The sequence below is a fragment of the Strongyloides ratti genome, scaffold srae_scaffold0000003 (genome assembly GCF_001040885.1).
Source record: "Strongyloides ratti genome assembly S_ratti_ED321, scaffold srae_scaffold0000003".
NCBI lineage: Eukaryota > Metazoa > Nematoda > Chromadorea > Rhabditida > Strongyloididae > Strongyloides > Strongyloides ratti.
In genome coordinates, this window is record NW_020171521.1 from 303,968 (window position 1) to 316,286 (window position 12,319).

The window sequence follows — 12,319 nt, forward strand, 5'->3', positions numbered from 1 at the left end:
TCCCAAATAAGTGATTCTGGGTATGAGCATTTGAAGATAATCACAAATATAACTTTGTGGATCAACTAACAAATGCTCATACCTAGAACATTGAAAGGGTTTGGAAATCTGTGAGAGAATTGTCCAAAAAACAAAGTAAAACACGGAGAAGCATGTTAGAAGGCTACATGTATAAATTTACATAGCGGCAAAAAAATAAAAAAAAGAAATTTGACTCCATTTTAAAAGACATTCATTTTTTTATTAATTTTTAAATGAAACATAAAGTTTTTTTTTTTAATTTTTTTTAAATTACAAAGGGGTATTGTAAAGGGATCCCACGCCTCAAAAGTTTATAAAAAAAAACATTTTTTAAAAGAGTTATGGGTATTTGAAAATGAAGGTGAACTAACAACAAAGTACCAATTAATCATATAATTGTATGAAAAATATTAAATTTTATAAAAATAAAAGTATAATTAAATTATTTTTATAAAATAACTCAGTTCTCACGAAAGAAAAAGTGTAAAATCTTTAAAAATCAAAAATTACTTAGAAAAAGAATTAAATATAAATAATTTCCCAATTTCTTATAAAGAAATTTCTATTTCATTAAAAATTTTAACTATAAAATTTAAAAATTATTACTCTCTAAATTTGGAAAATTTTACAATTACTATGGACAATAAGGACCAAAATTTAAAAGAAACTTTTTCAAATAATGAAGACCAAAAATCTACTAAGTTCTTCAAAACTAAATCTGAAGAAAAAATTTAATATGGAATTTTATTACAAATTAGTTGGTTAATTATTATGGCCGTTGAATCTATTATTCTTGAAGAAGAAAACAAAGACGGAGATTTAAAAGATGAATTTAAATATCACATAAATAAATTTTTAATTAAAAAGATTTTTGGAATTAAAATTCCTAGATTGCCATAGATTACAGAAGGAAATAATTCCCTCCAAATGACAACTACTTCTCATTCAAATGAATATGGTTATAAAAGTATTGTTTCAAATGAGAAATAGACTAATAATGAAAATACAACAAGAGTATTGGAGGATGATAACAAGCATAAGAAAAAGGTGCACCACCTTTTCGATTACGATGAAAATGATCGAGACAAACCTGAGAACAAAAAATTTCAATAACAAAGCATTAGTAAACTATTAATGAGTGTCAAACGAGTTAAAAAAAAAAGTAAAAGATTTTTAGGAAAGTTTACAAAATTAAAAAAAATTTATTAGAGACATTCTAATAGCTGTTTTACATATTATTATATAATAAATATTTATTACAAATAATTTTAATAGTTATTTTTGTTAATTTAAAATTATTTTGTAAATTTAATTTTTGAACTTTTTATAATGTTGATATTTGTTATTTTGTGATTTAATTTCAAATATATTTTATAAAATTTCAGTTCTTTTATTTATTTACTTAATTTCGTATTAATTTGGTAATACTTTTAAATGCAATCAAATAGTTCTTTTTTATTATTAGACATGGGGGCTCAACCACGCCAATTTAGTGCCATACTCAACCAAGCTTTATGCAAAGCCAACATTCAGAAATTGGACAACAGAGATGCTCTTTTAGAACTTATCGAAGTTCTCACTCTGGAAGAAATCTCCAAAATCCAAGCTTTATTACCCCCGGATACTAACGACTGGTCCAGTGATTTACTCATGTCCTGCGCCCACGTCATCGACAATAATTCTAAATCCGTCAGAGCTTCCATCTACAGTCAATTTGTGGACATCATACTCCACCGTTTTGACCCTCGTGAATGTGAAAAAGCTAACGTTCCTTTGAAAAAGTTTCTTCTACTCTGCACATACAACCTTCCCACCTCTTTCGCTGAGATGAAGCTTAAAGATGTTTTCGATCAGCTTAAACTCATCCAAATTATGGGCAATAAAAGCCGTTTACTATTTACTTAGAACGTCCCTCAGCCTACTGCCGACTAATTATGATCACCAAAACTCATTACCTCACCCAGCGCACGTTGAAATCTGACTACAAAGAGACCAAGGATCAGCGTCAAATCAAGAAAGAAGCTACTCCCACACTGGATCGCGTTTGCTATGAATGCAACGAAAAAGGTCACATGAAGCCTAATTGCCCACGTTTAAAGAAACCGACAACGACACGTGTAGCTAAAATCAGGAGAAATGCAGACGACTTTAACGCATCTTCCGTAAAAAGTCAATTATTTCAGTTCGCTGTACCTGGAGCCGACCCCATCTACCAAGAAGCATACTTCGACACTATGGCAGAGATCACAGTTATTTTTCCATCTACATAGCAAAAACTGGGTTCTCCCACATTATCAAAAATCAACCACCACCTTGTAGGCGCCGACGACGTTCCACTAGAAACGGAAGAAGGCGTATCCCTAACCATAAAAGCTCAAGGAAAGGAAGCTACTATAGACGCTGTGGTTATTAAAAATCAAGACTCCTGTTAAATGGATTCCGACAAATACCTTAAATTCTTCGATGGCTTCAACTACGCCATGCTCAATCTTACCCTATCTCCCAAAAGCACAATCTTCGATAAATCCGTAAATGAATTCCTTACCTCCAATACCGACTTATAGGATGATATTTTACAAGAACCCATTATTAAAGTGTCTTATCAAACAGAAGACAACATAGACTACATCGTCAGCAAACCACGACGTATGCACCCGGACACCATTCCTCCGGCTAAAGAATATATTGCCACTGAAATCGCCGCGAACCGCATGGAAGAAGTCTATTTCCCAAAAATTTCTAGCCCTGGAATTTTAGTAAAAAAAAGGATAACTCCTTTCGCTTCTGTCTAAGCGCGGATCGCATTAACCACAATATCATACACATTCCTTTGAATCTTCCCAACCTTAATGATATACAAAACCTCATCTCTGATACAAGCACTTAATGGAAATTCACGACACTGGATCTGAAATCAGCATACCGCCTTATCGGGTTAGATGAGCAATCACGCGATTTTACAACCGTCAGTTTACCCTTTGGTTACTTTAAGTCCAAATGCCTGGTATATGACATCGCTCAAAGCGGTATCCTCTTCAATAATACCAGTAAACGTTTACTCCAGAACATACCCAAATGCATCATATACATGGATGACATCCTCATTATAACCCCCATTCACGATACATCACTTATTTTTCAGACTCTACGCATTTTGCAACAAAATAGATTGAAGATTAATATCCACAGATCATATTTTTTCCAAGACACTTTAACATACCTGATCTATCATGTATCTAATGCCGAAATCCAAATGAATACAGAAATAGCCAATCAATTGGCTCAAATGAAACAACCTGCTACTATCACCGACCTCCGCTCTTTGAAAAGAAAAATATTATACTTACGAAATTTTATTGGACTTTGTGCAGTTATATATGACAAGGAGCATAGTGACATGTCCGAAGGATTATGGACGCCAAAAAAAGATCTGACCTTAAAAAGAGTCCAATCATCAATCCGCGACGCCCGTATACTTTATTTTTTAATCCAACCACTGAATCTTTATGCATCCAAGCTTGGTCAGAGCAAGAAGTTTTGGCCGGGATTCTCTGGAGTAAAAATCGCAATACCAAAACCTATACCCTTCTCAATACCTTTTCCCGTGTTATAATAAAACCCGAACGCAATTACCCCTTTATCAAAAAACAAGCTTTAGCTACAAAGGAGGCTCTGGAATATTTTGAATCCTTCACTCGTATCCACTTCACAACATTAGAAATCCCAGAAAAAACCTTAGTCCATATGCTAAAAAAAAGAAATATGTGTGCTAACCCTCAATACAGTCGAATCCTCCGTTGGAGCCTCGAGATGGAAGAATTCCCTCACGAGGTAGTCTATCGTGATTTGAATTCCAAAGTATCATTCTTACTCAACTTAAGCAATCACATCAAAACCACCTGTATTCAAACCATCCAGAAAGACCAAACCTGGATCCAACAAAAAGCCACCACAGATAATGATTACCAACTACTGCTTCACGCAGTCAGATCAAACGATGTAAAGAATTTAACAACCCCTTACCAGCATAAGTTTATCCAGTTCTGGAATTTACTCACCATACAGGAAGGAATATTATACGTATCTGAAAAACCGGTCTTTCCAAAATCAGCATAACAAGATGTTATTGATGATCTCCACAAGCAGCACTTCGCCGTTACAAACATGCTCAGACGTGTGCGTAATATATTCGTAGCCGTCTCCATACGCAAGTGGATAATATCAACCCATATGAAATGTGATTTATGTCAAAGATATGGATTCTTGCGCCCACGAACCATACACAGTTGGTCCCAAACATCTAGCAATAATCAACATTGGCAAAGAAACATAGGAACTTTTAAAGTATCAATTTTTTAGCCTGTATCGATGTTTATAGCAATTGGATTATGACATCTCGCATCAAAAACATGACGCCAACAGAAATTTTAAACAAATTACTTCTTTTTTTTTCAGTATAACGGTTGCCCACTTTTCCTGGTAACAGATAATTTTCCCAGTTTCAAAGATTCCTCTTTCTGTGCCATGCTAAAAGGTAAAGGCATCACACCCTTTTATAGCCCACTATACTTCCCACAATCAAATAGATTTGCCGAACGTTGTATAAAAGTAATCAAGGATGGTCTATCAAAGAGTCAATTATCCACTTTTGATTTACGTCTCCAAGAAACCTTACTCAACCACCATCAAGGTAGCACTGAAATGGAGGGTAAATCTTCAACCCAACGCCGTCTAAATGTTCTCGCAGATTACCACATTCTAAACGACAATAGCCACGAAAAAAGTTTGGACCAACCAATTTGGTTCAAGACTCCAAATATGGACAGTTGGCAGGAGGGCACTGCAATTTATCAATTATCCAAAGACATCTTCATCATCCGCCATAGACCACAAAGAAACAGTTATAAGAGGATGCCATCTAAAAAATTGCATGGACAAAGACTGCGCCTGTATCGTACATTCTCTCATCAATACTACTTCTATACCAGCAACCATTCTACACCCAGATACAATCCAACCTTTCACACCTCTCCTACCGCTTTATCACATTTTCACCCTTCAGGGGAGGGGGGGAGGAAGAAAAGAATCCAAAAATACAAATCAGCACACTCATCGAGTCAGTCTTCCAAATAGAACTATCAAAAATTCAAAAACAATGTTGGAAAGGTTTGTCCATAGTAGAAACCAAAACTACATCAATCTGCAACCTTCTCGAAAAAAACATCACCGATAAAACCTTCGTAGACGAAAAATTAAAAGAATTAGAAAACATTAAAATAATAGCAGCATCCGATGGATCATCAAGAAAAATTCCACAGGAAAAGACACAGCCATAAAGCTGAGAATAAAAGAAAACATTTACCTTCTCTGTAGATCCCTAAAAGGAAAGAAAATTTACCATCTGGAAAAAAAACCTAACTCATATGGATATGGGACTAGAGGCCTTGCTATTCAATGCTATAATCACAAACAATCTGCCAGCAGTATGTGTAGTGGATTCAGAAGCCCTAATTTCCATGTGGGAAAATTTTTTAAGCACCAACGAGCAGGAAAAGCTTCGAAGCCGAAAAAGAAAAATTTTAGAAATAGTAAAAATCTGTGAATTAAAAGAAATGCCAATCATTTGGATGCCAAAAAACGCCATGCCATAAATGGAAAAAGTAGACCAACTGGCCAAAAATGCATAGGAATATTCATAATGAACAATACGGTTGAATTTTAGATGAGGATCCCCTTTGTTTATTTTGATTAAAAAATACGTTATAAACAGTTTTTTTTATCAGATTGGTATTTTTTTTTACTTTTTCGTAATTTTTGATAAAAAAATTAAAAAATTTTTTTTCCAAGCTATTTATTTTTAGTTAAAATGGCAATTTATATGTATTTGATTTAAACGACAAAATAAAAAATAAAAAAGACTTTTTTTAAATTTTATTGTTTTAAATAAAAAAAAATTAGTAAAAAATTAATAAATAAATAATTATTTATTAATATAAACGACTTCTCATAAAAGCATCGAAAAAGCCGGCCCATAATTTTTTTTATTTGGCTGGCGCCAGGCTTATTTCCATAAACGTTCTTCCATGTCTTTTTTTGTCCGTGACCGTGCCGAAATCAGTAGTTTGAATCTATTCCACGTTCTTTCTATAGAATTTGTATGAATACCAGTTTCTGGATCTTTAAAATTTACACTATGGTTTACCGTATAGTGTTTGAAACCCAAAATATCCTCAATTCCGTTGTAACCTCGCCAAAGATCAGAATGAATGATCAAGCCAGGTACGACGTGCTTCTTAATAACTTCAAGAAGCGTTTCACTGCCCCGTTTTTTAACAGGAACAGCGAAAACGCGTCTTTACTCCGTCTTTTCCACATCGCCTACAACCCAAACTCCATCTACAGAATGCCCTTTGTTATTCTTCCTTTTGCTCATTTTGGTTTCATCTATTTCTACAACAATGCTTTTTCCACCAAAAACACATTCTTTGGTTTCTAAGGCATCCGCCACAAGTTGGCGAAAATAGCTCAAAAATGAGCAAACAGTTGTATTATTGACTTCACACTGGCTCTTTATTGAAGCTACTAGATTCTTCCACAACCATAAGTAAGCCATGTGAAGAATCTTATAAAGCGAAAAGCACTGGTCGGCAAAAAACGTTTCATTTTTGGCACTTACAGCTTTTCTACAGCTTTTTTTGGTGCATCTGAAGATTTGCTTTGCTCTTTTAAAAGAAGTTGGGCCTCTACATGCAGGACAATCCATTTCCTTTTTAAAAATTTTCTCATCTTGAAGAAACTTGAAAGGAGCCTCCTCGTCGTAAAAAATGTCTCTTAAAGTGTTCATTGGTAGAATTAGAGCCATTTTTGAAGCGTTTTAAGTTTTTATGTGTTTTTAAAATTTTAATAGTAAAAATTTATGATCAAATATTAATTCCCAAATCATTTTACCTTTTTTTTGAATATTATTTTTAAAAAATTTGTTTTTGTTTTTTATATTCATTTTTTCATCTTTTTTTTTCTGATTTCCTGTGTTTTTTTATGTTAGAAAAAGTAAAAAATTTTTATGCGTAACCTTAAGAAGAAGTAATCCAAATTACAAATTATATTTTTTAAAAAACATAGAAAATAGTTTTTCAACATTTTAAAATGTTTTTAAAATTGTGTGACAAATTAAATAATTGTTACATAAAATATGAAAATTAATTAATGCTTTTTTTATTATTTCTATATTACAACAATATTAAAGGACATAAATAAGAGAATCGTTAAAATTTTTAATTTCATGTTATAATATAATTTTTTAACAAATTTTTTCAATTAAAACTTTGAAACATTTTATTAATAAAATAGTGATAGAACTTAATGTAAAAAAACATATGATATAAGAAAAAAATTGTTTTCATAAAAAACTGCAATTATTAAATTTTTAAATAAAACAAACAAGAGAAAAAAGAATACTTTAATAAAAAATTTTTAAATTTTATATATTTATTTTTCTTTTTGATTTTAAAACATTATTTTCTTTAAAAATATTATTGCATACATATTATAATACTTTTACATTATAATTCAAAATAAATATAAACATGAATTTTTAGTAATTTTTAATTTAAAATTAAAAGTATTTAAGTATTTTAAAAAATTAAAAATTTTTGTTTACTACATATTAAAAATATTAATTTATAATAATTTAATTATTGTATATGTGAAAAATGTATATTTTAATGAGATTTAAAAATCAGAACATTTTAAATCATATATTCAATTTAAAATAACTCTTTTAAGACATTCAATTCAAATCAAAAAATTAAAATACTTTAAATGCTTACATTTTATGAAATATTGAAAACTGTTCATTTTTTTTTAATAGCATTGGTTTTTTTTTAAAAATATGTCTTTTTATAATAAATGTTAGAAGTTACTAAAAATATTATTAAAAAAGTTTGAAAAATGAAAAGTATATTTCAAACTAAATTTTAAAAATTTTTTTCTTTACAAATATTTAAAGAAGAAAAATATACTTTAAAATACAAAAAAAGAAAAATAAATTATACAAATTTTCTATTTAATTGACATTTATTTACACATTAATATCAAATTAAGATATAATGAAATGAATAATCTAATTACAATACTATAAAAATTTAGTAATATTATAATTAGATTAAAAAGAGTCGACAGATTAATAAAATCAATTATTAAGTTTTAATATTTTAATGTGAATAAAGTAATAAGTATACAATTCTATAAAACTTTTAAAATATTTTAATTTTTTTTAAAAAGTAAAGAAATTTAATTATTACTTTTATAATATATTTTATTCATTGTTTAAAATATTTTATTTTTAAATGATGATCTATTGTATATATTAATTATAAAGTTGCCATTGAAATAACACATAACCTAAGTTTATAGGGTAAAATTTATAATTATATAAATAATTCCAACAACTTTGATTTAAATTATATATTTTATTAATAGTTTCTATAATAAGTAGCATAAAAATAATTTGTTTTTTTTTACTATTTTTTTGTAAAACATATTTAAAATTAAATCTTTTTTGAAAGTTTTTATAAAGTACTTAAATTTCTGATTTATCATTTACAATTTAATGTTTATCTATTAATTATTAAATCTGTTATTAAATGGTAAATTGTTTTATCATTTATATAGTTTTCTTAATCTTTAATCATTTTTAGATTCTTCAATTTATAAATTTTTTTTCTTATTTATATGAAAACGAATTTACTAGTAATTATAAAACTTTATCATGTCAAATTTTTTTTAAATTATTATTTATTGATACAATTTGCAATTATATGTTTACTGTTATCACTTTCATTACAGTAAAAAAACAATTAAATTCAGGATTTTTTAGAAAATTTAATTTTTTACAACAAATATCTTAGTATAATGAAGGTTTGTAGAAAATTTTGGTTTTATAAGAAAAAATTTTTATAATAAGTGCTAGTTAAAAAATTATTATTTAATTAATTTTTATGTTTTTTATATATCTAAAAAATCTAACTAAATTATATAAACAATATAATGTGTTTATATTAAGCATTTGTATTCAACAATAACATTATATAATGATATATATGAAAAATGTTATTATTTTTGTATTAAAATTAATAGATTCTTCAACTAATAAAAATAATTTTTTCTTAAATTTGTTTACAATAAAAAAAATTTTATTTTATATTTTATTGTATTCATTTTGAAGTTTTGAAAAAAAAAATACTAAAATTGTTAAAAATTAATATGAAATTTTTAAAATTTGAGGTGTACAAATATTAAAATATCATTTGTAAATTAATAAATAATAACAAAAAATTTTAAATACTTTATAACATCAACATTTAAATTTGATTTGATATTGTAATGTCCTAGCATTAAGGCGGAGTAAAATGTATCGGAGTACTTAAAGAAGAGGAAATAAGAAACAATCAATTGTTCCCCGAGAAGAACATGAAGATATACTGCTAATTAATTCTCATATTTTTTTTTTGTTTTAATTAATTTTTACTACTATTATTGTTAAATAAATTTTATACCAATTTATATATAAATTAAATAGAAGGATTTAGGTATAAAACGATATTTTTATACAACTAAGATATGAAAACATTAAGGATATTTTATAATTTTAATTTTATTTCAACATCTTGTATTAATAATAAAAGACATTTCTTAAAATATATATTAGAAGCTAATAATAGCTTCGTTCTAAAATTTTGAAAACTAAAGAATTTACTTCAGAATTCAATAATTACCTCAAACTGGGTTTTTTAAACCAAAGAATGAAATAAAGTTTCTAACTATAAAATTTTTTTTTCACTCACTTGTTTACTATGAACAACATATATTTATGTAAACAAACATACAAACATCAATTAAATGAATAACCAACTTTTTTTATATACTTCTTATAAAAACTTCAATTGTATCTCTATAATCATTGTTGACTCTAGAATAGTTTAATTCTTAATTCAAATAAAAACATAAGGATTTTGTAAAATTTTTCTAATATTTTTAAAAATAATAAAATATTATTGTAGCAAATTTTATAAAATTTTCTAATTTGCTATTATAATTTTAATCAAAGTTATTGTTATTCTTTTTAAAGAAAAAATTTTTAAAGTAAAATTTGTTTTATACCCGAATATTAAAATAAAACATTGAAGAAAATCTTTACTTTAAAAGCGTTTAAAAATAATAAAAAAGTACAAGAAATTTAATTTTTTTATTGGCAATATTAGAAGCCAATAATAGCTTCGTTCCAAAATTTTGAAAAATGAAGAATATACTTCAGAAATCAAAAATTACCTCAAACTGGGTTTTTTAAACCGAAGAATCTAATAAAGTTTTTGAGTATATTAATTTTACTTTACTCATTTGTTTACTACATACTGCATATAATTGTGTAAACAGACATACAAACATCATATAAATGAATAGTCAACTTTTTTTTTGTATTAAATCTTAAGATCTTTAAATGTACATAGCTAAACATTTCTTAAACATTTAAAATTTATTTTATTATTGTAATTAAATGCCAAATATTTTGTCTTAATTTGTATTTTTAAACTTATAAAAATAACATTAAAGTGAGTTACATTAAATTTATCATTTAAAATCTTATCAAAATTAGTCTTATCAAATTTAAAATAGTAATATTTTTAAAGTGAAATTTGTAATGTATCTTAATTCTTTTCATTAATAATAAAATTTATTAAAATCTTTGAATAGAAAATTTTTTTACAAGAATAGTTAATATTTTGACTAAATTTTTAAAATTTTATATTTTTTTTTATTAACATTAGAAGCTAAATTGTAGCTTCATTCCAAAATTTTGAAAGCTGAAGAATATACTTCAGAATTCAATAATTACCTCAAACTGGGTTTTATAAACCGACAAATGTAAAAAAGTTTCTGAGTATATCATTTTTTATTCACTCACTTGCCTACAAATTATACACTTATTTGTGTAAACAAACATAGAAACAACATCTAATTGAACAATCAATTTTTTTTACATGCTGTGTACAAAACCTTTTATTGCATGTGCATAGTCATTTTTAATTCTAGAATAAATTATTCATTAATGTAATTAAATCTTAAATATTTTACCAATTTTGTATTTTTTTAAATTTATATATATAATTAAATATTATTGAAATGAATTACATTAAATATTTCAATTTATTATTTGATTTTCGATATCTCTTGTTACTTTTCAATTAAAAAAAAAAATATTTTTTAAGGCAAAAAAAATAATACATTTTATTTCTTTTTATTAAAATAAACTTTTTCATATTACTTTGAATATATTATTTCACTTTCAGAGTGTTTAAAATAAACCAAAATATAAAATTATTTTAATTATTGTTAACATTAGAAGCTTAATAATAGCTTCGTTCCAAAATTTTGAAAGCTGAAGAATATACTTCAGAATTCAATAATTACCTCAAACTGGGTTTTATAAACCGACGAATCTAATAAAGTTTCTGAATATATCATTTTTCTTTCACTCATTTGTATACAATTTACACATATATTTGTGTAAACAGACATACAAACATCACCTGAATGAATAGTCAACATTTTTCTACATATTGTATAAAAAACTTTTATTTTATATACAGTTTTTTAACTTTTAAATAAAAGATAAGTAAATTAACATTGTTATTACTTAATGATTATCAACAGTTTGCTCATAATGTAGCAATATTATTAGAAAACCATTTTTCTTTAAAAAATTTTTATTTTCATGTTATAAACATTTTATTTGAATATTATTTAAAGTTTTGTTATTATTATAATTGAAAAGTAATTAATAATAACAAAATATATAAATTATTAATTTTATATGACATTGCTTTATATTTGTTATATAATAAATGTTTACTAAAATAAATTTATTAATTTCTAAATTCTTTTTATATCTTCTTAATCTTTCTACTTTATTTCTATGGCATTAAAATTTGTTCAAAGTTATCTTATAAAAATAATAACTATCAATTTTTTTACAAATTTCTTTTAAACTATAATATTTTAATAGAAATAATCAAATGTTATTGTGTCATATTTATAGATTAGATAGAACTTTTCACTTGAAATTATTTAAAAATTGGTTGTTGAACAATTTGTCATAATAATATTTTTATCGTTTTAAAAAGTTTTCAGAAAACGTTAAACAGTCATTTTTTGTAATCAAAACATTTTAAGTAAGAGATGTAGATAAAAAATTTGTTTTTATGTTATTAATTTAAGAAAATAAAAAATGTTTTATTCA

General features: G+C 26.2%; 4 protein-coding genes across 4 annotated transcripts; 3 read left to right on the plus strand and 1 right to left on the minus strand.

Annotated features, from left to right (window-relative positions):
* Positions 1-1,455: 1,455 nt before the first annotated feature.
* SRAE_0000049500 (Hypothetical protein) lies at positions 1,456-1,926 on the plus strand (the record flags this gene model as incomplete). Its single annotated transcript, XM_024646392.1, has 1 exon — positions 1,456-1,926. One exon carries the CDS (start codon positions 1,456-1,458, stop codon positions 1,924-1,926), a length of 471 nt encoding a protein of 156 aa, XP_024500578.1.
* A 29-nt stretch (positions 1,927-1,955) lies between these two features.
* On the plus strand, positions 1,956-2,291 carry SRAE_0000049600 (Zinc finger, CCHC-type domain-containing protein; the record flags this gene model as incomplete). Its single annotated transcript, XM_024646393.1, has 1 exon — positions 1,956-2,291. The coding sequence occupies one exon, from the start codon at positions 1,956-1,958 to the stop codon at positions 2,289-2,291; it is 336 nt and encodes a 111-aa protein (XP_024500579.1).
* A 616-nt stretch (positions 2,292-2,907) lies between these two features.
* SRAE_0000049700 (Ribonuclease H-like domain-containing protein) lies at positions 2,908-5,154 on the plus strand (the record flags this gene model as incomplete). The annotated part of the gene is made up of 3 exons (XM_024646394.1): positions 2,908-2,955; positions 3,014-3,625; positions 4,477-5,154. The coding sequence occupies 3 exons, from the start codon at positions 2,908-2,910 to the stop codon at positions 5,152-5,154; spliced, it is 1,338 nt and encodes a 445-aa protein (XP_024500580.1).
* Positions 5,155-6,082: 928 nt separating this feature from the next.
* SRAE_0000049800 (Transposase, ISXO2-like domain-containing protein) lies at positions 6,083-6,807 on the minus strand (the record flags this gene model as incomplete). Its single annotated transcript, XM_024646395.1, has 2 exons — positions 6,083-6,374; positions 6,698-6,807. The coding sequence occupies 2 exons, from the start codon at positions 6,805-6,807 to the stop codon at positions 6,083-6,085; spliced, it is 402 nt and encodes a 133-aa protein (XP_024500581.1).
* Positions 6,808-12,319: the final 5,512 nt, after the last annotated feature.